Source organism: Mustelus asterias, chromosome 15 (assembly GCF_964213995.1).
Source record: "Mustelus asterias chromosome 15, sMusAst1.hap1.1, whole genome shotgun sequence".
NCBI classification, from domain to species: Eukaryota; Metazoa; Chordata; class Chondrichthyes; order Carcharhiniformes; family Triakidae; genus Mustelus; species Mustelus asterias.
In genome coordinates this window covers 11,348,833-11,375,049 of record NC_135815.1, presented here as the reverse complement: position 1 = coordinate 11,375,049, position 26,217 = coordinate 11,348,833, and the positions used below count along the sequence as shown (strand labels likewise).

The 26,217-nt window shown below is 42.6% G+C and overlaps 2 protein-coding genes across 5 annotated transcripts in view; one reads left to right on the top strand and one right to left on the bottom strand.

Annotated features, from left to right (window-relative positions):
• Positions 1–2,617: 2,617 nt before the first annotated feature.
• On the bottom strand, positions 2,618–15,081 carry c15h1orf198 (chromosome 15 C1orf198 homolog). Its single transcript, XM_078229487.1, has 4 exons — positions 14,697–15,081; positions 9,184–9,234; positions 7,427–8,023; positions 2,618–4,153 (listed from the first exon to the last, which is right to left on the bottom strand). The coding sequence occupies exons 1-4, from the start codon at positions 15,024–15,026 to the stop codon at positions 4,097–4,099; spliced, it is 1,035 nt and encodes a 344-aa protein (XP_078085613.1). The 5' UTR covers positions 15,027–15,081; the 3' UTR covers positions 2,618–4,096.
• Positions 15,082–24,888: 9,807 nt separating this feature from the next.
• Positions 24,889–26,217, top strand: part of tarbp1 (TAR (HIV-1) RNA binding protein 1) — a 170,546-nt gene continuing 169,217 nt past the window's right edge. For 3 of the 4 annotated variants that reach the window (XR_013499614.1, XM_078229497.1, XM_078229498.1), the window contains exon 1: positions 24,914–25,897. Coding sequence is in view for 3 of the 4 variants with exons in the window: in XM_078229497.1 (XP_078085623.1) it covers positions 24,931–25,897 (967 nt within the window). In the remaining variant the exon portion in view is untranslated. Of the gene's footprint in view, positions 25,898–26,217 lie in introns of all 4 variants that reach the window. The other variant, XM_078229496.1, reaches the window with a different exon arrangement.

Genomic DNA, 26,217 nt, shown 5'->3' with positions numbered 1-26,217 from the left:
TCGAGTTGTCCTTTTATATATTCTCAAATAAACTATGGGAGTGGTAGCTGGTTGCATGTTTGTCAAATGTAGTCCCAAGTGCTATTTCCAAATAGGGGGTGGGGGAGTACAGTTCACCTGTTAACATGCTTCTTTCTTGATAATGTTTTGTTCCAATCATCTTGTGATGAAGGACCCCTTCCTTGCTAGACTGACTTCCATTTTTGAAAAGCTCTAAGTTTTCAGCTTCTATTAAACTAATGGTAGAGATGCTCCGTGCAGGGTAAGGCAATCTGATTACTCCCTAGTGAGAAGAGTGCACCTGAGACCCAGGAGGGTTGTTATCTCCAAAGTTTGAATATCTTGTTTTTCTCAAATTGTTTTTTGTTTGTCATCTTTGCCAAGCTGGAATACTGAACCGATACAAATGTGGGTCATCGAGCAACCCTCCTTTGTCCACTTTTCACACTCTGCAGGCAGCTGTTAAACCATTTGCCTCCACTGCCTTGCAGGGAGTTTGTGTTCAAACTTTTGGCCATCTTCGTGTTGAACAGAAATGGGAACACCGCCACCTACAAGCTCCCCTCCAAGTCACTCACTATCCTGACTTCGAAATATATCGCCATTCCATTGCAGTCACTGGCATTTTGGATCAACCCACAGAATGTGGAGTGCAGTGTTTCAAGAAGGCAGCTCCCTACCACCTTGAGGGCAACTAGGGATGGGCAATAAATGCTGGCCAGCCAGCAATGCCCATGTCCCACACATGAATAAAAAAAAATCTAGAGGCACTGGAAAGGATGCAGTAAAGATTTACGGAATAGAACAAGCTGGATTTCTTTTCTCTAGCCAGGCTGAGGAGTGACCCAATATCTTAATTTTAGATGAATATTTCTACTTGTGGGAAAGAGCAAAACTAGGTGCCAAAAATGTGGTGAGAACATTAGGTGAATAGTATAGTTTAAGGGGAAGCTAGAAAAGCATATGAAGTAGCAAATAGAGGCTTATGCTGTTAGGATGAGGAGGAATGGGAGGAGCATAAATCCCAGCATGGACTGCATATTCTATGTAATCCAGCAGGTGGCCTTTGCATTCTCATCAAAGGACCACATTCAGAGGCAAGGTCGAGCCATTTCCAGGATCCCATTTGGTGGCGGCGAAAGGTAGATTAAGCACAGACTCAACATTGTTCTTATTTATGAGAACAATGTTAAGAAAGCTGAGGTTTCTGATTGAAGGCAGTGTCATTTCTATTGGCTTGGTGTCATGAAAAGTAGAGTGCTATGTTGAATTCCTGATGTTCCCAAGATAATATACTAGACATCAAAGCATTCCACTGAACTATAGGCAATCTATTGATGGGCAAATGGTGGGAGAATGTTGAACCCCATAATGAACCCCAAACTCCAAAGGGATAGAGTTTGCTTCATGCCTTTTGAGACAGCTTTGATAGCAAACTCCAAATTAAGGCTCTGAATTTGCTAAGATGCTGCCAAGCTAAAGTTGCCAAAGAAATGAGGTGGTGAAAGGTTTGCATATATAGTATGGTACCTTTCATGGATGGTGCTGACACTCTGGCATGGAACGAAGTGTGAAAGGCATTAGCCTTGCTCCACGCCATAAAAATGGCAAAAGAGCAAAACTTGCTTGTTGCACCAGGTGGAGTATAGCACGTTCATATTGGCAATACTGGATAGAAAATGAATGCAGTTCATTAGAATAAATCACAATAATTATGTTGGGTATCACTTCAAAGTTTTATCTGCAAGGTTTCAGGAAGGCTGCTGTGCCGACTTTTGTCTTGATTACACCTAGTGTGAAATGGAACAAAGGCTGTGTTGCTGGTTGGTAAGAATGTGAAGTACTAACACTTCACTCCATGTCATCCTCACCAAAATGAGGAAAAGGGGGCCACGATTAGCACTGGCTAATTTGGATTGAGGCTGCTTCTCTTCGTAGTGATTGAGTTCTGGAAAGCTGCTCTTTGCGAATGATCAGATGCCATGTTTTGGGTAAATGCTTTAGGCCTTCATTTCATATTGTACTTGGAGACTTTCTGTTAACTATGCATCAAATAAGGATTTAATTCAATACTCAACTGAATTATGAATGAGTCAATTGAAACAGAAAACACTGGAAATACTCAGGTCTGGCATACAGGGGTGAATTTTACCATCCTGCCCACCATGGGAATCAGAGCGAGGGGCAGACCGTGGAAGGGTTTGTTGACCTCAGGTAGGATTTTATAGTTTTGGAACAAGCCAGACTTGAAGATCTCACCCATAGACTCAAAATACTACTAATTTGCTGCAGTGTTTTGCTTAAATAATGGACTATGTAATCTCAAATTTGTTTCTAGTTTTGACATTTTCATTGAAATGAGTAACTATGAAAAAAGAAAACTAGTCAACCTTTCACTAGTGGTGGCACTTTTCACGTATGTAAGCTGAGATTTTTCAGGCAGTGCAGCTGGTTTGGGAGGAAAGGTATACCCTCCAAACTATCCCCACCCAACTTTGATAGCAAAACTTGCTTGTTGCACCAGGTAGTGTACTGCAGGCTCATACTGGCAACAGTGAGTAGAGTGTGGAGTTGAAAATGAATGCAGTTCATTAGAATAAATCACAAGATAATTGTTAGGTATTACTTCAAAATTTTATCTGCAACATATATAATGCATTTCAGTAAAAACATAAGCCAGCTACTAGTTATTTCTATATAGGTTGGCACAGCTTGAGTGAATAGGCAATATTATAGAAAAGTCCCATGGAAGACAATCCTCTGACGCAAGGCAGAGCAACATGGCAAACATCTAATCTACAGCTTTTACAACATAACTGTAACAATAAGCTCTCTACTTGAGTATGATTTATTACACTTATACAACAGCCTCAACATTAAATTATCTAAACAACTAGTTATAATTGAGGTTATTAGTTGTCATACACATAGTATTTATTAAAATAAGTGGCTAGCTGTTTATGTTTAAATCTGCTATATGATTTGTGTTTTATAATTCTAGCAGATGTAATTGAGAAAATACAAGCAATTTTGGAAGGATTTTATCGCTTTAGTGTAGATTTTTAAAAATGCATGTGGCATTATTCATTAAAAAGTGTTCCCAATGTTTTCTTCCGACATGAAGGACCTATACAAAGGAATGTATTTATCCTTTCAAAGGTAAAATTTTGGAATGTTACTTTCTGTAATCCATGGGGTGTTTTAAGCAATGGGCTTATGAAGTGATTTTCACTCATTGACACTGGACTGGAGAACAGCCTCCCCATATTATTTTCACTAAATGAGAAGGAACGTTAGAGCTAATCCACTTTGTTTCACAGCAAATCGGATATAGAAATGTAGTTCTGATCACCTGATCTTGGGTACAGTCATTCATTTGTAAAGGAACCTTGCCCCTAACTCAGTTCTCAGCACCAGCTTGCTGTTTCTTGCTTTGGAATTCTCAGACAACTGAATATTAGATTTTTTTTAATATTAGAGGTGTGCATGCATGATACATAAATATAAAAACTGTTCTGGAACAACTTGATTCATCAATTTAGAAGGTAGCAATTTTACTGCTAGAAACTTGCTCTGGTTTATGCTTGTATTAGCTTCTGGATTTGCATATTGAACATTGGAAAGTCTTGGCACCATACACTTTTTCTTTCCTTCTGCTGTTCAAAGTTACCATTCTTAAAATAGTGATCAAAAACAATCCTATCCCTGCTACATGGTCCAGGGAATAATGACCAAAAGCAGGAATCCTGGCTTGAATTTTACATTTGAATCTCATCACTGAGTACTTTAAAGGGTAAATTAACTCAATTCAATGTCTGCATACCCAGTGAATTGTGATTTCTTCCAGGGATTTGTTTTCCATGTAAAGAAAGCAAATTCGAATATTATACATACAGCAAAGTGCAACAATCAAGTACAAATCTGTAGTGTTAGCTTAATTAGTTGACTGGAAGGATGACTGCTGAGGACTCAGTTGAGCAAAATTTTCACTTTGATCCACCTTTGCTCCAGAACTTTCAATGAAGTGTTACTTTCGTAATCATTGGCCAAAAAGGTGAGTCTTTGGATTGTGACGACTTGAAGGAAGCAGGAGGAATTACCAATTATCCAGGAAATCAAATCCAGTCTTTAGAATAGAACTACTTGTATTAATCTGTAGAGGGAAAAGAAAAGTTAAATTTGTAACAGTGCTGACATTGTGGTCATCATCCTTCCCACACGTACACAAACACAGCATTCATAACCATTGTTTTTGGACAACTAAATGAACTCCTCTATGGCTTTAAAATCTCTGGACAATTGTCTTAAAATTCGATCACATCACTATATTCTAAATTGCACTATTTATCAGACAGCACAGTTTACTCCAGCACTCATCTATTTATATTCATCAGTAATTGAAAGTCTCATTCCCAGGCTGCAGAAAAGGTACAAGTACTGGAAAGGAATCCGACAGAAGAGGATTCCAGGTTCATAGGGAGGGCATGAAAAGACAAAAGTATAATAGATTGAAACATTCCACAAAACAATGCAATAAGAGATAGTAAATGTTTCCCAAGTTGCAACTCTATATTGGGACAGAACCATATTCAAAGCATTTCTGGAGATAGACTTGGAAACAAAAACATAGCAGCAGCAGACTAAATGGTCTGTTGAGCCTGCTCCACCGTTCAATATGATCATGGCTGATCTTGAGCATTAACTCAATTTTCCCACCCACTCCACATATTCCTCAATTCCCCGAAACACCAAAAATCTGTCTATCCCAGTCTTAAATGTATTCAACAATGGAGGTATCCCTCTGGGGTACAGAATTCCAAAGATTCACAACCATCTGAGTGAAGTAATTTCTCTTCATCCCAGGCCCTTATACCGAGACTATGCTCACAGTTTTAGATTCCTCCACCAGCGGAAACAATCTGTGTCCACCATCAAACCTCTTCGGAATTGTGTAGGTTTCAATGAGATCACCTCTCATTCTTCTAAACTCCAGAGAACGTAGACACAATTTACTCGGACAACCTATGTCTTGAGGAGTGTACTTATTACAGAGGAGGTGGTGCTGGAAGTCTTAAAGCGCATCAAGGTAGATAAATCCCCGGGACCTGAAGAAGTGTATTCCAGGACATTGTGGGAGGCTAGGGAGGAAATTGCAGGTCCCCTAGCTGAGATATTTAAATCATCGATAGTCACGGGTGAGGTGCCTGAAGATTGGAAAGTGGCAAATGTTGTGCCTTTGTTTAAAAAGAGCTGCAGGGAAAAGCCTGGGAACTAGGCCAGTGAGCCTCACATCTGTGGTAAATTGTTGGAAGGTATTTTGAGAGACAGGATCTACAGGCATACAGAGATGCAAGTACTGATTAGGGACAGTCAGCATAGCTTTGTGAGTGGAAAATCATGTCTCACAAATTTGATTGAGTTTTTTGAAGGGGTAACCAAGAAGGTAGATGAGGGCAGTGCAGTTGATGTTGTCTGCTTGGACTTTAGCAAGGCCTTTGACAAGGTACCGCATGGTAGGTTGTTGCATAAAGTTAAATCTCACTGAATCCAGGGGGAGGTATCTAAATGGATACAAAATTGGCTTCTGTGTCGTAGAGAATTGTTTTTCAAACTGGAGACCTGTGACCAGCGGTGTGCCTCAGGAATCAGTGCTGGGCCCACTGTCATTTAGGCACGGTTAGTAAGTTTGCAGATGACACTAAGATTGGTGGCATAGTGGACAGTGAAGAAAGTTATCTCCAATTGCAATGGGATCTTGATCAATTGGGCCAGTGGGCTGACGAATGGCAGATGGAGTTTAATTTAGACAAATGCGAGGTGATGCATTTTGGTAGATTGAACCAGGACAGGACTTACTCAGTTAATGGTAGGGCGTTGGGGAGAGTTACAGAACAAAAAGATCGAGGGGTACATGTTCATAGCTCCTTGAAAGTGGAGTCACAGGTGGACAGAGTGGTGAAGAAGGCATTCGGCATGCTTGGTTTCATCGGTCAGAACATTGAATACAGGAGTTGGGACGTCTTGTTGAAGTTGTACAAGACATTGGTACGGCCAGATTTGGAATACTGTGTGCAATTCTGGTCACCCTATTTTAGAAAGGATATTATTAAACTAGAAAGAGTGCAGAAGAGATTTACTAGGATGCTACTGGGACTTGATGGTTTGAGTTATAAGGAGAGGCTGGATAGACTGGGACCTTTTTCTCTGGAGCGTAGGAGGCTGAGGGGTGATCTTATAGAGGTCTATAAAATAATGAGGGGCACAGATCAGCTGGATAGTCAATATCTTTTCCCATAGGTCGGGGAGTCTAAAACTAGAGGGCATGGGTTTAAGGTGAGAGGGGACAGATACAAAAGTGTCCAGAGGGGCAATTTTTTCCACAGAGGGTGGAGTGTGTCTGGAACAAGCTGCCAGAGGTAATAGTACAGGCGGGTACAATTGTCTCTTTTAAAAAGCATTTAGATAGTTACATGGGTAAGATGGGTACAGAGGGATATGGGCCAAATGTGGGCAATTGGGATTAGCTTAGGGGTTTAAAAAAAAAGGGCGGCATGGACAAATTGGGCCAAAGGGTCTGTTTCCATGCTGTCAACCTCTATGACTCTAACCTTATCATCCCAGAGACCAATTTAGTGAGCTTTTTCTGTATCATCTCTAATGCAAGTGTATACTTTCTTAAATGTGGAAACCAAAACTGCAGAGTACGTCTGATGTGGTCTCACCAAAACCCTGTACAATTGTAGCAAGACTTCTTTATTCTTGTACTCCAATCCCTTGCAATAAAGGAAAACATGCCCTTGGCCTTAATTGCTTGCTGCAACTGAAAGAAATGTAGCTAGTGTGCTCTTGTCTCGGGTCTCAAGTTAATTCAAAGCTTCAATCTCCTTTTTGTTTTCAGTGTTTCAAAGAGATGAAATGTTTGGCCAAAATGACGGGCTTCCCAAAGGTTTTTAAAAGGTGAAGGGGGCTAGAGAGATAAGAGAACTGAAGATTTCGAGAAGGGATTTAATGTAGAAGGTTAAAGAGATAGGCTGTTAAATTTTAGGATTTTAAATACATGCACAGTTTAAAGGAAGGTTAGGAAATATGCCACTGATGTGCCTGGAATGTCTTCCTATCTGCATAGATTCAAGTATTTGTAATATTTCTATCCTTTTATGGCCATAAATTTTCCACATCACTGTTATTTGTGTCCATGTATCTTCTAAACCAGGAAGAAAACGTGAATCAAGACAGAGACCCCTATCTCTTTACATTTATATTATCCATCAGTATTTGAACTGGGGCTTACATTGTAATATTGCATCATTTTCAGTTACTTATAATGACAAAATATTACCATTCATTCTGACATTTTCCACAAATGCACAGATAACGTTACCATTATACTAAAAAACTCTAACCTATATAACACATTAAACTTTACCTGTGCGAAAAATGGTGCATCAGATGCACAGGAGTCATCTCGCTCTTCATCTTCGGATTCCTTCGAAACAGTCTTTTTATCTGGAGATTTCTCAGTATGGCCACGAGTGAAAACGTCATCGTGTACACTGACTGAAGGTTGGCTTGTTCGGGGCCTGTCCAAATCAATAAACACAGATGAGACGTTGGTGTTGATGATTCGCTCCTGCTTCTTCACCCAAGGTTTCTCGGATTTATTTTCTTCTTTCTCCTTTGACAGTGATTCTTGTCTCATGTAGGAGGGAAGTGGTTTTTCTCCTTTCTCCATTGACTTGATCTGACTTGGGGTTACACACTGGTAATCAGACTGTTCGCCCTCCAGCCTGGACCTTTCAGTACTCAGTTTCCAGAAGGACGACGACTCTTCCTTTCTGACTTGAGCAAGACCATCGATGCTTGGTGTCTTTCCATTCTGCAATGGTTTGATTGGCTGTCCTCCCTGGGATGTTTTAAGTTGATGATTTCCTTGGACTGCCTTGACTGGCTGACGTTGTTCACTTTGTGCAGAAACCCCTTGTTCAGAAGCAGCCGTGGAGGCAAAACTGAATTCCATCTGACTCTGTAATTTTAAAATTATCTGAACTTGTAAAAAGGGAAAATGCAAGTGCAACGAGAAGAACTTTTTAGTTAGAAAAAAGCATATGAGAAACTTTTGTTTTTAAAGATTTTTCTGTAGTGGCTGCGTGAAAAAGATTAGAGCTTGTGACCACTGACAGACTGGCAAACTGCAGTGAGCTTCTTCCAAATAATCACAGACACCTGAAACCAAAGTGTGACTGCAACCCTAATGAACTCAATAATAATCTCAATAAATTGAATTTAGAATGACAGAATCTGAGCTCCCGCTGCCTGGCAGGTTAATGTAATTTGCCTCAGGGGTTCGCAATGAGGGATTTTTACCAGATTGAACAACCTTTTCATTTTCTTTCTCAGTGGGTTTTCTCTTTCACTGCTTCCTTAGTAATTATGAGCAGATTTCTTTGAGTTTGTATCTATATTGAGGTGTGTCCATTAAAGACAGCTGACATCATTTGAAATATGTGGGGGTGGATGTGACTACTGGTACAAACAATGCCACATGTGATATAGGCACTGCTGGGCTGTTGGGAACTCCATATGAATGATGATTACATCGGCCTCCACTGATGAATCACTGGCAAATACGCCAACCCAATCAGATACTAACACAGGAATGACTCATTTAGATCCTAGGTCTGCACGTAGTTAACCATTCTTAAGTTGAATGGCAACAAGAATGCCACCAACATCTGATGGAAGGGTCAGTAAAGTCTGCCAGGATTCCCACTCCTGATTGCCCCTGCTGGAAAGTGCACGTGTGCAATAACAAGTGAAGCAGCATCACACTGGCCAAACTGCAACTGAATGCAGCACTGGAAAACGTTGGCCCCATTTATTCCAACTTCATACAAAGTTTAATTTTTTCCAAAGGGGGAAAAAAACTTCCATTCATATAGCACCTTTCATGACCAGATTCTAGCATTTCCTCCACTAAAAACGGCAAAAGTAAAAGGTTAAGTGGTCCCGCTTCAGTGAACGGAGACTTGGCTGAGCGCCAAATTCTCCATGCTTGCAGGGGCAGTGAGGTGGGAATGGCCAGAAAATTCTGGCCAATGTCTTTTAGCGTAGGATTTTGTTTTGTACATAAGAAAGCGAGCGATCAATCTTCACTATTTCAAAAAAAGATTCAGTATGGTTTACCTTAGTTTCCCAAGAGAATGGAGCTGAGTGTTCATCTTGCCATGTAATATCCTAAAATGGTAAAATAGAAAGTTAACTAAGTGTGTTTGTCGCTTGGTAGGAAATACAATTAGACATGCATATATAGTGTCTTTCACAGATTTAGGATGTCACAAAGTACTTTACAACCAATTCAGTATTTCTGAAGCCACTGTTGTAAAGTGGGATTTGCAGCAACCAATTTACACACAGTGAATTTATACACAACAATTTATACAGATAATTGACAATAATATTGGTCAGGACGCCAGGTGAATGGATTCCCAAATATTTTAAATCCACTTGAGAACACAGACAGGATATCAATTTACCACTCACACCAACAATCCCTCAATATGGCAATGTCTAGATTATATGCTCAAATCTCTGGGTTGGTGCTTAAATCCCTAACCTCCTGACTCAGAGACAAGGTTACTGGTTCCTGAGCATTACTTGAAGTTAGCCAATGTCTGAAGCAAGCACAAGAACGTTTGCTGCTCATCCATTTTTTTTTCTTATTTTGCCTTTTCCCTTTTTTACTCTTAATTTAATCAACCTCAGCTACTTTATTATTTTATATTTCAAAACCAAGTTTTGTGTTTGCCCCGTAACATTGCAATGGGCGACTGGGTTAGAAGCCAACGAGCCTTTGATTTCACACAAGGTCTTTGAGGGGGCAACGGGATAGTTTGTACACAAACTCCATCCGAATTCAATTAGAGTTGCATTTTCAGTTGTTATTAGATATCAAAAAGAGAGACCAGTAACTTTAATTCAAACCTTAGCATCTCTATGTTAAAAATGGTTTAAATTCTTGGCCTGTAATAAACAAAAATGACTGAACAATGGAAAAGATGCTTCAACTCAAAAATATTCTCACAATCCTACTTCACTGCTCTTCCACATGGCAAACAAGGTCTAGTAACGCTCCATGAGAAATCATTCCCACTTAATTTACCACCTGAAACCATCAGTAAGAATGTACTAAAAGAAATTGGAAAGGATTCTGTGCTTTCTTTGTTTGATCATTTCATATCTCTTAGAATCCCTACAGTGCAGAAGGAAGCCATTTGGCCCATCGAGTGTGCACCAACAACAATCCCACCAAACCCTATTCCCTCAATCCCACATATTTACGCTGCTAATTCCCCTGACACTAAGGGGCAATTTAGCATAGCTAATCCACCTAACATGTACATGTTTCGGACTGTGGAAGGAAACTAGAGCACCTGGAGGAAACCCACGCAGACACAGGGAGAATGTGCAGACTCCACACAGACAGTGACCCAAGGCTGGAATCGAACCTGGGTCCCTGGCGCTGTGAGGCAGCAGTGTTAACCATTGTGCCACCGATCTGGTGATAGTTGACTGCTGTGTATTTTTGCCAATGTACAGGACTCACAAAACCTTCAAACTGCAGATCAATTTTTAGTAAATATTTATCACCTCATTCCTCTGCCAATGAAATACTATTGCACCTCAAGGAGAAGGAGAGACAGTTGTTTATTTGGACAATAGTTCAGCAGAAAAAACTGGGAGCTGAAACAGATTCTACAAGCTACAAAGCGACAATTAGTAATAAGCCATTCCAAAGCTCTAATTCAACATTAGATAACAGCTCACGTAGCAGTCATTCACTAATATATGACATTCAACTTAATCCTTTGACAACGGCTTTCTAATCATTTTGATAGCGGTTATTATTGCAAACAAAGCACCCATAATCAATTGCAGATCTAAAATGTACATAAAACAATTAAAGCTCTACATAATTGCAGATGAATATTGTCTCCAATAAAAAGATTACTCATGCTTCAGATATGTCCAAATAACCATCAATATATCCAGAGCTACCACACACAAAACCAAAATAAAGCAAAACACATAGCTAAAGAAAAATAGTGTTGCGAGTATGATAGAGAATAAACCTGTGATTTATGATTTAATCTGTAGTCACTGATTAGTTTTAACCTTGTAACCATTTATTGTACATAGAGAATTTTTTTATTTTTAACATATGATTAAATGATGGAAATGAATAATTAACTACAACAAGACAGAAATGAAGCAAAAAAATTAATACAGAATTAAATTTTTACAGGCTTCCTGTTTGTAATTTTTGAAACCACTCTGATTACAAACACCACTCAATGCACTACTAAAACATACGGAGTGGAAGGTACCGGATTTAATTGCAGCTCTGCGCTGATCTCAGCTGGGTTGCAGCAACGGGTGTTACAAATGACATCAAGTATCAAGGTGAGAATCAGAAATAGCAGCCTGGGCTCTTAGTATCCTCCGCTGATAACATATATAAATCAACACAGGACAAGGACTGTCAGTATCAGCTGTAATTTTCCCTGCTGCTACCCTTTTCTACCTTAAATAGTCCAAAAGTACTCAAATAGATGGAAGGCTGGAATGTCCTGAGGTCATGAAATTCTTTCTTTAAACGCTGGTTTTGTTCCAGTGAATCTGCACTGTACCCTTCAGAGGCCAATATAACTTTGGGCTGTTCCCCATTTAGGATCTGACCAAGGCTCTGTACAACTGAAGCACAAGTTCCTCAATTTCAATATTCCATTCCCTTGAGACAAAGACCAGCCTTCCATTAAGCTTTTTAATTACTTGCATAACTCAGCGCTACTCTTTACTGATCATTGTACTTGATTACCCATTTGCTTCTCCAAAGCTCAGAGATTCTTGCCATTAAGAATGTTTTTGTCTTGCCTAAATGGATGATCTCATTTCCCCCACTGAACTCCACCCGTTATAGTCTCATTCAATTAATCTCACGTTCATTTATAACTTCCTGCTTCCATCCACATAATATATTGTATTTCCTAATTTAGTGCCATCTGCAAATTTGGATATACACTTCTTTAATCATTCATCCAAACATCAACATGAAAAACTGTATGCAATACAGATCCATGTGGAATACCGCTTACCCTACATTGTGGTAGCCTTTTCTTTTAACCTGAAACTTACTCTTAACTAACACTTGACCATTATTGCTTACATACACAGGCTTTAGGGATATGATGCACAGATTTATTGACATTTCTTTGAATACTTCTGACTGTTTGTAGGTTGCCAATTAACATTTCAGCCCCGTTTACTGGGGTAAATCATTTTTCATCTGTTCCAAGTTTGCCTACTTAAATTTAAAACCTTGGTTTGTGATTATTTCTTTCTCATTCCTGATATCAAATTCGATCAATTTACAGAAACAATTGCAAGATGCTCTTTTGTTGCAAGATTAACTTATTCTGGTTTATTATTCATCATTAAATACTGTATAGCCTGCACTATTGAGTTTAACAAACACTTCTGGAAAACTACCTTGACTACATTCTAAAATCATTGGCTTTAATACTTGGGCTGTTCCGTTTCTCCCAATCTGTGAAAATACAAATCTCCCAAAATGACCACACTCTTTTGCTTCCTTGATCTCATTATCAAGAGGTTAGAAGCAATTTATACTAAAGTTTTGCATCATTTGCATTTCCTAAACTCTGCGTCTGGCATATCGACTGCCAGATCTCACTGAAAATTCCTCTTACATGCAGTGATTGTCTTTATCAACACTGAATCATGGAATGGCTACAGTACAGGAGGCCATTCTGTCCAATCTGTCTGCGTTGGCTCTTGCAAGAAATCATCTCGTCCCACTCCCCTGTCATCCTGCAAATATTTTCTACTTGCCCTCCTTTTCCCACCCTTTCTGGCAATTCAAAATTTAACATTTCATGCAATCACGCTCAGATTACATCACACTCTTTAAATTGAATGTGTGCTTTGGAACGGATTTGTTTTTCATGCTGTATTTGTGCACAGAACTCTTATTGGGGTATCTCTCCCCACCTTGCTCATATGTCTGGCTGATCTTTTTCTATCAATTTTTTTTGACAGCATGGATTTTCCCCTTTCACCTGACCAATGAGTTCTAACATTTTACTGCTCTGTTTACCCCTGCCACAAACAATATTGTCTCTCCGATTAAGATGAAAGCTCTTCTGAGTGTACAGCTTGAAAAGCGATCCCAGCATTCAGGAAATGTGAAACAATTCCTTCTCCACCATCCTTCCAGTCGCATGCTAACAACTACAATCTTTCTCTACCTTTCTGGCCTGGTGCACATCTCAAGAGCTTATTACTCAAATTGCACATGATCCAATCTATTGTTCCCTCGTGCCTTGCAGTCACTGTTTATCATTCTCTGTCATCCTTTGTATCCAGCCTACCTTATGTCCTGAAAATCTTTGCAGTGAGGCATAAACTCAATTTGCTGAATCAAGAAATGCTGGTACTTGAAAAATAGACAAGCCAAGGTATTTTTATGCAAGAGCAAATTCCACTGGTAATCGACGTAACATAGAAACAGGAGTAGGCCATTGAGCCCCCTTGACCTGTTGTCATTCAACGAGATCATGGCTGAGCAATGACCCATTTACTGATTTCACCCCCCACCATATGCTTTAACACCTTCGGTTAGCAAAAATCTATCAATCTCACATTTAAAATTTACAATTTATCTAGTATCAATTGTAATTTGCAAAAATTCCAAACCTCCACCAGCCTTTGCATACATAAGTGTTTCCTAAATCTCTTAAAGTTTGGTTCTAATTTTCAGACCACATTTACATCCTCGACAATACACCGAGCTGAAACGTTAACTCTATCTATTTCCCCTTCCACAGGGTGGCACAGTGGTTAGCACTGCTGTCTCACAGCACCAGGGACCCGGGTTCAATTCACAGCTTGGGTTACTGTCTGTGTGGAGTTTGCACATTCTCCCCACATCTGCGTGGGTTTCCTCTAGCTGCTCCGGTTTCCTCCCACAGTCCAAAGATGTGCGGGGTAGGTGCATTGGCTATGCTAAATTGCCCTTTAGTGTCCCAGGATGCGTAGGCTGGAGGGATTCCCAGGATACGGCCTCAGTGGGATTGTTGTCAGCGCAGGCTCGATGGGCTGAATGACACTGTAGGGATTCTATGATTCTATTCTGAGATGCTGGCTGCCAGGTCTGTTGAGTATTTCCAAGAATTTGTTTTTTGTTCCATTCCAACTCTGGTAAAAAGTTATAAAATTACACAATTGCAATTACAATAACGACTAAATCGTAAGTGGCAAAGTCCTGCCGGTAATCCTCTCTACACATCATGGCTAAACAAAAAACAAAAAAACTTTTGTCTTCAAAAAACACTTTAAGGGAGGCAAGGAAGGAAAACAGGAGAAAACCACAGAGGTTGAATTGTAACAGATCCAGAGCACATTCCTGACATACTGCGGACTGGGGGAGATAATTAAAGGCGGATTAACCCTTCAGTGGGCAAACTGCAAGGACATTCTTTTTGTATTATTAAAAATGTGACTTTATTTTGCGCTGCAAAGTTTTGAAGAGCTTTGCCGGCCTCATTGCCTTTGTTACAGGACACAGCACTAAAACCCTGGTTAGAAAGCACACCCCTCTCTGGGCTAGCCTCCCTCACCTCCTCGCCGAAGTGTACGACCTTCTGGCCGGTCTGGAGCTGCAGTCTGGGGTAACAGACCGTCTCCTCTCGCTGGTTGCGGTGCAGGTTGTACCGGCTGCGGATCTGGGGGTCCACCATCCAGTTGTCGATGATCTCCTCCTGCTCTCTGGGCTCCAGCCGCTCCCAGCGAGGCCCGTACTTCTCGCGGATTTTCTGCCGCTCCAGCATAATCCGCCGGGCCATGGGGCTGATGGAGGAGAAGTAGTCGAACTTCTTCTGCTCCAGCCCGGCAGCAGCGCCCACCATCGCCTCACCCATCTCGCCGCTCATCATGACCGCCGCCGCCATGGCTGCGAACAACAGGGAGCCGCCGGGGGAGGGGGCGGGGCATCGCGAGCCGCCCTCACTCACTGGCCAGCGGGAGCCCCGCCCCTCTGCTGTCAATCAAACGGCCAGATGAACACGCCCCTCTCCCCAGTCAGCCATTCAACGCTAGCCCCGCCCTGTCACCTTCACTCAATTGGTCAACTCAATCCACGCCCTACCCTGATCCCTCTCCCTCGTTGGCTAACTCAACTGTCACTCAATCAGCGTGGGGGGGGGGGGGCGCCCCCGGCAACCACCCGTTGGTCCGCTCAAAGGCCCACCCCCCCTCCAACTGCTTTTCGTCCGGACCCCCCTCAGCTGTCACTCATTCAGCGGGAACCCGCACCTCGACCGCCACCCATTGGTCAGTTAACTGTCACTCATTCAACGGGCACCCCCCCCTCGACCGCTACCCATTGGTCAGTTAACTGTCACTCATTCAGCGGGCACCGCCCCTCGACCGTTACTCGCGCGGGAAGTTCGCGCCGTCAGCCTCCGGACGAGCTTCAGCTCGCTCCACGTCACCCGGGCGGTGTGTCAGTGACAGACAAAGAGAGTGCAGAGCAGAGGGCGATGCCCAGTGTGTGGCAGCGCAGGAGGCTGCACAGCGCAGGGACCATTGTCCTCTTTTTAGGTCAAACCAAATAAAGAAAGCACAGGGACCATTGCTACCCTTCAACATTCATAAACATCTCTTTATGTTTCTTCACACATACAGCTCACTACACTCCTTATACACCTATGACTGCGCGGCCAAATTCCCCTCCCATTCGATTTTCAAGTTTGCTGACGACACCACCGTAGTGGGTCGAATCTCAAACATTGATGAGACAGAGTACAGGAATGAGATAGAGAATCTGTTGAACTGGTGCAGCGACAATTATCTCCACCTCAATGTCAACAAAACGAAGGAGATTGTCATCAACTTCAGGAAGCGTAAAGGAGAACATGCCCCTGTCTACGTCAATGGAGATGAAGTAGAAAGAGTCGAGAGCTTCAAGTTTTTAGGTGTCCAGATCACCAACAACCTGTCCTGGTCCCCCCATGCCAATGCTATAGCTAAGAAAGCCCACCAACGCCTCTACTTTCTCAGAAGACTAAGGAAATTTGGCATGTCAGCTACGACTCTCGCCAACTTTTACAGATGCACCATAGAAAGCATTCTTTCTGGTTGTATCACAGCTTGGTATGGCTCCTATTCTGCCCAAGACCGCAAGAAACGACAAAAGATCGTGAATGTAGCCCAATCCATCACGCAAACCAGCCTCCCATCCATTGACTCTGTCTACTCTTCCCGCTGCCTCGGCAAAGCAGCCAGCATTATTAAGGGCCCCACGCACCCTGGACATTCTCTCTTCCACCTTCTTCCGTTGGGAGAAAGATACAAAAGTTTGAGGTCACGTACCAACCGACTCAAGAACAGCTTTTTCCCTGCTGCCATCAGAATTTTGAATGGACCTACTTTGCATTAAGTTGATCTTTCTCTACACCCTAGCTATGACTGTAACACTACATTCTGGACTCTCTCATTTCCTTCTCTATGAACGGTATGCTCTGTATAGCACGCAAGAAACAATACTCTTCACTGTATGCTAATACATGTGACAATAATAAATCAAATTATCAGCCACAACTAAGAATCCATGCACAATAGTGGTCAACTTACAGCACTCTCATCCCTTACTTTTAAAATGTGGATATACTTTATAATCTACATTGTGTATCTAATTGAAAGGTTATTTTTAACTTTACTTATTAGTGTCACAAGTAGGCTTACATTAACACTGCAGTTAAGTTACTATGAAAATCCCCTAGTCCCACACTCCAGTGCCAGTTCGGGTATAAAGAGGGAGAATTTATTATAGCCAATGCACCTAACCAGCGCGTCTTTTGGAGTGTGGGAGGAAACCAGAGCACCCGAAAGAAACCCACGCAGACACGGAGAATGCGCAAACTCCAAACAGTGACCCAAGTTGGGAATCGTACTGGGTCCCTGGCGCTGAGGCAGCAATGCTAACCACTGTGACACTGTGCTGCCATGCTCTTTAAAATGTGGATATCCTTTATAATCGGCATTGTGCATCAAATCGAAAGGTTATTTTCAAACAAGCTACACCCAAATTAAGATAAAAGCCAAGTACTGTAGATGCTGGAGTCTGAAACAAAAACAGAACATGCTGGAAAATCTCAGCAGGTCTGACAGCATCTGTGGAGAGAAAACAGAGCCAACGTTTTGAGTCTGGGTGACCCTTTACTTATATCCAAATTAACCTGTTCTGGATGATTCTTCAAACTGTTCCCTGAGCTACTGACTCTGTCTAAGAATATTAGTCCTAACTGTTAATCAAAGCTACAAAATAAAGTTGACAGGGCACACACAGTGTTAAATTACTAACTGTCACTCAGTAGAAGTTACAATTACTTAACTCTGTATTGAAAATCTTACCAGTTTTACCAGAAAATTAAGAGGTTGAAATCTTAGTGTGCTGAAATCTGACCAGCTCACTTCTGCTGACTGTAAGTTTCCAGACACATTCTCAATTTCAACAGCACGGATAAAAGCAGAACCTAAACATTTCACATTTCGAAGCTAATGCAAACACAACTTACTTGACGTATAAGCCAGTTATATATAAACAGAGAGTTCTATTCAACAGTGTGGACAGTTCTGGGCGCCACTTTGTGAAGGATGTGAGCACATTGGAGAGAGTGCAAGAAGAGGTTTACAAGAATGGTTCCAGGAATGAGAAACTTCAGTTATGACAATAGATCGGACATACTGGGACAGACTGTTTTCCTCGGAGAGAAGGTTAAGACGGAATTTGATAGAGGTGTTCGAAATCATGGGGGCCGGACAGATAGATGGGGAGAAACTGTCCATAAAAGGATCAAGAACGCGAGGGCACAGATTTAAAGTCATTTGCAAAAGAAAACTTTTTCACACAGTGAGTGGTTCGGGTCTGGAATGCACTGCCTGGATGTGCAGTGGGGACAAGTTCGATTGAGGCATTCACGATGGCATTAGGTGATTATTTGAATAGAAACTGCACAAGGGTATTGGAAAAAGGCAGAAGAATGGCACTAAGTCATAATGCTTATTTGGAGAGTCAGTGAAGACACAATGGGCTGAATGGCCTCCTTCTGCACTGTAACAATTCTATAATTCAAACATTTTACTCTAATTGAAAAGCATTCAGTGCTATTGAACTATGTACATAATCATGTATAAGTCTTCACCCCACTTTTATATAGGGACAACTCATATTTATCAATTAATTCCATAATCATTTGTGCAACTTTAAAAAAAAATAATCGACATAACTCCAATGAAGCTTGCAACTGACTCGTCTGAGTATGATATTTTGTGGAGTTTAGAAAGATGACTTGGATTATTTTGTGGCCTGCAAAGTAATGCGGTGTAGGAAGAGCCCATTACATTATAAAAACTAACTCGTGTTCAAAAACGAATGAAAATCAGTAAAGAAGTCATTCCCTGTTTTCAACTTTAAAATTTAGAGAAGTGTCAATGGGATATTTATAACTTATGAATCTCAACATTGAAGTTAAAAAATGATTGGTTGTTATTATATTGCCGTTTGTACAAAGCTCTGTGTGGTTAGACAACCCCTTCTTTGTGGTCACGCACCATGTGGAAATCTGAACCGACTGTGGTTTGGCTTCCGTTATCCAATAGTTTTGCATTGCTATTTAAAAGGGAATGGGTGATGGAAGGATATTAATTTTTGGAACCAGCTGCATGGCCTGCAGAATCGAGATTATGTACATTTCTATGTTCACATGCACAAAGTTAAAACTTTCACATCAATGTAAAATGTTCAGTTGTCCTTCGAAGCATTCCTTAATGTCCAAATCCTATTAATTTTCCCTTGTCCCTCCGGGTGCTCCGGTTTCCTCCCACATTCTGAAAGACGTGCTGATTAGTTGCATTGACCTGAACAGGCCCCGGACTGTGGCGACTAGAGGAATTTCACAGTAACTTCATTGCAGTGTTAATGTAAGCCTTACTTGTGACTAATAAATAAACTTTAACTTTAAATTTTTCCTATGCTAAGTTATTTTAAGGATTGGTGTATATGATCGCTACTGTGAACTTAAATACATTCTAAAATAGTCCTTTTGATACATTTAAGCTAGGAGCAGGAGTAGGTCATTAGCCTCCTCAAGCCAGCCTCACCATTAAATAAGAGCATGGCTGATCAGACTGTGGGCTCTCAATTCCACCTTCCTATCTACCCCGATACCCTCTGACTCCCTTGTTGGTCAAGAATCTATTTAGCTCTGCCTTAAAAATATTCAATGATGCTGTTCTCTCAACAAGAGTTCCACAGACTCAATCATCTGAGAAAAAAAATTCTCCCCATCTCTGTCTTAAATGGGAGACCATTATTTTTAAACCTTGTCCCTTAGTTCCAGTCTTGCCCGTAATTGGATCCTCTGGCATCCATCCTGTCAATTCCCCTCAGCATCTTATATGTTTCATAAGATCACTTCTCATTCTGCTAAACTCCAATGGATACTGGCCCAACCTTTCTACATTAGACAATGGTGAATTTGTTCTGCAGTTTATACTATTTAAAACAGGTCTTACATGTCAATGGTATGATTTTAAAAAGTACAAAATCCAGACAGATCAGCAAAATTATACACTGGCTTTATCAAGAAAAATAATTGACTCTGTCTACACTTCCCAATGCCTCAGTAAAGCAGCCAGCATAATTAAGGATCCCACACACCCCGGACATACTCTCTTCCACCTTCTTCCGTTGGGAAAAAGGTACAAAAGTCTGAGGTCACGTACCAACTGACTCAAGAACAGCTTCTTCCCTGCTGCCATCAGATCTTTGAATGGACCTACCTTTCTCTACACCCTAACAATGACTGTAACACTACATTCTGCACTCTCTTGTTTCCTTCTCAATGAACAGTATGCTTTGTCTGTATAGCGCGCAAGAAACAATACTTTTCACTGCATGCTAATACATGTGACAATAATAAATCAAATCAATGTCGCAAAATTATCAGGTCACTTTTGTGGAGTTAGAGCAAATGTCTTGTACTAAATTTGTTTTGATTAGAATGTTACAGCACTGGGCAGTGTTGTGGTATAGTGGATAATGTCCCTATCTCTGGGCCAGAAGCTCTGGGTTGAAGTCCCTCTTCAGGAATTAATGGCCACGGAAGGTGCGTTTGTAAAATTGCTACTAAATGGGTTGCTTACCAATTGCAGTGTGCCTGAAGGCTGGCAGTTAAGAGCAGGAGATTTTCTTGGTCAGTCATACTGCAGAAAGCAAACCACTGCAGTACTTTCCAAGTATAATCATGAACCAATCTAATGGAAGTTTATGGTTGCCAACACTCTTGGGTCATGCTATGCTTTTTCCATTCAAGGATGCCATTTCTAGTAACCAAAAAAAACAAGGCTACAATTCTCTTAAATTTAGTCACTGGTTGAAATACAGTATACTCATTCATTGACTGAAGCACTGCCAGATAAATTTAACTATCTGTGCAAGTTTTCCTTTGGCCATCTGAAAAGAATCAAGACATGCTGATAGCTTGTTGCATATTCTAGCACTAGAAAACTAACTGGTCAATACAGTGATCAGAAAGAACTAAAACCCTTTGCATGATAATAATCAAGGTTTGTTCATCTTTTTGAGAATAGCTGTCCATGCTGTTAAGTGTGGCCAGGTTTCTTTGCAACCCTTTCCTGTATTCCATCATTTTGTTCCAGGTTTATGGTGCACAGACTGTGGAAAAGAAAGAACTTTTTTTCTTAAACTACTTCACAGAGTAGTGTTTTGGAACCAACTATCTAAATAGTTAATTACTATAATTTGGAGATAAGAAAGAAGTGGCTGTAACACAATGTTTCATTTGAAGGCCTCTTGCCAGAGATGGGACTTTGAGTATGACACAACATCCAATTACATGGTTGCAGCTCAGTACAATTTTCTGTGCCTGTACCACTCTTGTTGGGCAAAAAGACAAAGATATGTTCCAGGTTAAAGCTACTGAAAAGATGTCTTATTTCAAAGAATTTGCATGAGTAAATCAACATTTTCCCCATTTTTTCAGGTTAAGGAACAATAATACAAGAATCCAATAATAAGAATCAAGTGGATACATTTTTGAAACAGCAAATTACAATGGTCAAGATTATATGCTTTGGTTTATCCAATAGGACGTCAATGAAATCTAGTAAGCCATGCCAGCCATGACTCAGTGGCAGCACTACCACTGAATCAGAAGGTTGTGGCTTCAAGCATGTAGAGACATGAGCACATAAACACTTCAGTGTAGCACTGAGTGAGAGCTGCACTGTGGAAGGTGCTCTCCGTCATGTGAAATGTTAAACTAATGCCTCATTTGCCCTCTTAGTTAGACTTAAATGATTCCATGGAACTATTCAAACTAGATCAGGGGAGCCCGAGCCAATATTGATCCCACAGCCAAAACCAAATCAGCCGGTTATTGTGGGATCTTGCTGTGTGCAAACTAATTGCTATACTTCCCTACATCTTTTTGAGAATAGCTGTCCATGCTGTTAAGTGTGGCAAGGTTTCTTTGCAACCCTTTCCTGTATTTCATTATGGTGTTCCAGGTTTATGGTGCACAGACTGTGTAAAAGAAAGAACTTTTCTTCTTAAACTACTTCACGGAGTAAGTGTTTTGGAACCAACTATCTAAATAGTTAATTACTGTAATTTGGAGATAAGAAAGAAGTGGCTGTAACACAATGTTTCACTTTAAGGTTAACTCCAGGTTTCGAAAAAAAGTACTTAATTGGGAGTAAAGCATTTTGAGGTGTAATAAAGTTGTTAAAGATGCGATATAAATGCAAGTTAGTTCTTTTTTCTGAATGTCCAGTTATCCTTTTGTTGTGCACAGAAGGCTTATAATGAAATGAAGACAGTTAAAAATGTCACTTGCTGGGTTAGACGCAATCCTGGTCAGTGCAGGCATTTATTTATACATTTTGCAACATCACTATTGCTGCAACATTTTCACTAGTTCCAGAGTCATAACAATTAAATTTCAATAATGCTGGATTAATATCACCAAATACAATAGTGTAATGACAACATTCAGTCACATTGAGGTCTCCTGCAAACTTCTGTTGCTAGCTATAGAAATACAACAGTAATTCTACTGACAATTAACAAAAGTGTGTTCCAATTTTACTGTCGGTTCTGGCATTATGAATATGTGTCGGCTCTGAAATTTAGCAGTTTAGGCTTACACTGTCTAGAGAATGAGGGGAGATCTAATTGAGGTATATAAGATGCTAAAGGGAATTGACAAAGCAGATATAGAGAAGATGTTTCCTCTTGTGGGGCATTCTAGAACGAAAGGTCATAGTTTTAGGATAACTGGTAGCAGTTTTGAAACAGAGATGAGGAGAAATTAGTTTTTTCAAAGGGTCGCGAAGCTGTGAAATTTATCACCCCAGAGTGAGGTGGACGTTGAGACATTGAATAAATTTGAGGAGATGGACAGATTTTTCATTAGTAATGGATTGAAGGATTATGAAGGGACAATAAATTGGCATTGAGACTGAGACAAGACAAGGGCAGCACGGTGGCTAGTACTGTTGCCTCACAGCGGCAGTGACCCAGTTTCAATTCTGGCCTCAGGTCACTGTCTGTGTGGAGTTTACACATTCCCCCCCCCATGTCTCTGTGGGTTTCCTCCGGGTGCTCCGATTTCCTCCTACACTCCAAAGATGTGCGGATTAGGTTGATTGGCCATGCTAAATTGACTCTCGTGCAGGGTATCAGCAGGGTAGATGTGTGGGGTTTCGGGGATAGGTCTGGGCGGGGTTGCGGTCGGTGCAGACTCGATGGGCCGAATGACCTCCTTCTGTCCTGTAGGGATTCTATGATTTGATTCTAAGATTAGCCATGATTGTACTAAATGGCGGAGCAGGCTCGAGGGGCTGAACTGCCTACTCCTATTTCGAATATTATAGATAAGTAAAGTTATAGATGGACCCTGGCAGCCACGTTATTATGGCACATTATCCTATTTTTTGATTGACACAGGAATCAAGGGTTATGTAGAACGGGCAGGAAAGTGGGGATGAGGCCCGTCCAATCAGCCATGATCTTATTCAATGTCGGCATATGCTCAAGGGGCTGAACAGCCTGGTGCTGCTTCAATTTCTTCTATTCTAATAAACAAAGTTAAATATATACATAGGATTTTGTGAATGATCATGTTAGGCAGCAGATTCTGGCTTCAGGGCAGGAGAGAAAACAAACTTTGAGAGGTGCAGGTGGGAGGGATTTGTTTACTTTTTGCAGGCTGCACATATCGCCAGCAGTGGAAGTGCCGATGTCCGGGCCCAGGTGTGATTAAACATATTCCTGGAAGTTTCATCACATGAATTTCTCCTGTGCACCAATCATTAGCCAAGTAAGACATTCATCTTTCATAGAATAGAATCATAAAATCCCTACACCGTAGGAGGAGGCCATTCAGCCCATCAAGGTTGCACCAGCAACAATCCCACCCAGGCCCTATCCCCCTAAACCCATACATCTGCCCTGCTAACCCCCCCCCCCCTCCTCCTGACACTAAGGGGCCAATCCACCTTATTTACACATCTTTGGATTGTGGGAAGAAACCGGAGCGTTTTGAGGTAACCCACGCAGACATGGGGAGAATGTGCAAACACAGACAGTCATCCAAGCTGGAACTGAACCCAGGTCCCTGGAGCTGTGAGGCAGCTATGCTAACCACTGTGCTGCCCTCTTTGTGATGTACTGCCTTCCTATGCCAATTGGAAAGCAAAAAGACTAATGATCCAATTGGATGATGTTTGACTATCAGCCAAAAAGCTCCTGTCCTCCACTTCCACTATTGTTATACCTGGTACAGAGATATGTTGAAAAAAGTGACAAAAATACAATGTTCAGATGACTTTTCTCCAGGGCTGCGCAGGGTCCTGCCTATTGATCATCAATCGCTGAAGGGTTGGCAACCCAATGATGGGTGTTTGGGTTCCTTTCTCTGGGGAGTGGATGGGGGGGGGGGGGGAAGCTGGCCTCCTCTCCAATGTTTATGTCACATTATCAGTAACCCCCACAGCTTGCCTCCTGGGCTTGCAGAATCTCACTAGCTGTTCTGTCTGGAGACAATACACATCTCTTTAACCTGTGTTGAATGCTCCCTCCACCCACATTGTCTGTACATTTAAGACCTGGCTGGCTGTAGAGATTTGCATTCTAATCAGTATTCTGTAATTTGATTTCTGTGTCTGTTTGCACTGTTTGAGAACAGAGACCACTCCATCTGACGAAGGAGCAGCACGCTCCGAAAGCTTATGGTATTTGCTACCAAATAAACCTGTTGGACTTTAACCTGGTGTTGTGAGACTTCTTACTCCTCTCCAAATACAAGCCGTGCCACCTTCCAGGGGGGTTGCACCATTGACAGAGGGGACGGACTGTGCGTCTCTCTTCCGTCATCGCCATCTTGCTCCGGCGATGCGCCCACGTCTTCACCACGCTTCGACGTCACGACGCAACACTCCGACGTCGTTACGTCACCAACGTTCCCTCCCATTTTGCGCCGTCATTTCCGAAGTCGTAACCATGGAAATATGGACCGACGCACTGCTCTCTTTGTTTTAGAAATAGCACAAATGAAAAATTGGGAAGCCGCCACATGGTTACTTTTTTGAAGGCGTGGAAATGGCCGAGATTTGAACTGCGTGTGTTTTTTTTTGTACCCAGCGTCGCGACATTTTCTTATCGCGAATGGGGGAACGGAAACGTTTCGGGCGGATGTTTGTGAGTGTGGCGCGCCCTCCACCGGAAGTGGTCCGTCCGGCGGTTGGTGCCGGGTGGTATCGGGCAGCATGAACCCGCTGCTGGTGGCGGACTTGCTGCTGCGGCTCGGCCATGGCCCGTGTCCCTCCACCCTGTGGGGATTGTGCCGCTGGTGCCGGGAGGGAGAGGACAGCGGGCCGCCCGACGCTGATCGAGTGGACATGCTGCGCCTCTTGGTGGAGACGCTGGGCCCCGGCGGCCAGTGTGAGTCCCGGGGCCCGGCCGCCCAGCCGGCGGATCTGCCGAGCTGCTTGCGGGACCTGGCCGCCGGCTGGTGCCTGCCGCTGCTGCGGGGCCTGCGCTTGGAAGGGCCGGGGGGCCAGTTCCAGGAGCCGGGCCGGCGGCTGGTGCACTCTCTCTGCGCTCTGCTCCAGGCCTGCTGCCGGCAGGCCCCGCCAGCCCTGCTGCAAGACATCGCCGCCTCTTCCCTGCGGGAGCTGCGGAGCTACACCCGGGAGCGGGGCCGGGCTGGCTCGCTCGGCGGGAGAGAGGAGCCACAAAGCCCCGAGTACTCGGACATCCAGGTCGCCATCGAGGTGCTGGTGAAGACGGCGCCGCTGCTTCAGGAGCGAGGGATTGGGACAGAGGAGCTGCTGCCGCTGACTCTGAGCGCCCTGAAGGTGGGAGAGGACAGCGTGGCCTCCAGGATGGTGACCGGGCTCATCCCGGCTCTGCTTCCCAAGCCGGGCAGCTCGCTGCACAAATCCCTCACCATCCAACACATCTGGGATGGAGTGAAGCTTTGGGGAAAGAGCGGTTCCGTGTCCAGGCTCCTGCTGCTTTTGAGCTCGCTTCCTCCGCATCTGCTGCTTTGTACCGGAGAGCGGTCACCCCTCGACCTCCGAACTTGCCCGGAGTTTTGGGAGGTGGTGCAGAGGGGACTGGTGCAGCCAGATAGCTTGTCCCGTAAGAGAGCCATGTACCTGCTGAAAAGAGCTGTGGATGCCTCGAACACATTGAAGAGTGAAATCTGCTCAGAGCACCAGGCTGAATCTGGTGCGTTGAAGACCTCTTAATATTTATAATAGTTGTTGCTGGAGGTGGAGATAACAGAGCCAATGGGTGGCACTGCAACACAGTGATTAAACCATAAACATTGCTGCCTCACAGCTCCAGGGACCCGGGTTCGATTCCCGGCTTGGGTCACTGTCTGGATGGAATCTGCACGTTCTCCCAGTGTCTGCGTGGGTTTCCTCCGGGTGCTCCGGTTTCCTCCCACAGTCTGAAAGACGTGCTGGCTAGGTGCATGAGCTATGCTAAACTCTCCCTCAGTGTACCCGAACAGGAGTGTGGTGACTAGGGGATTTTCACAGTAA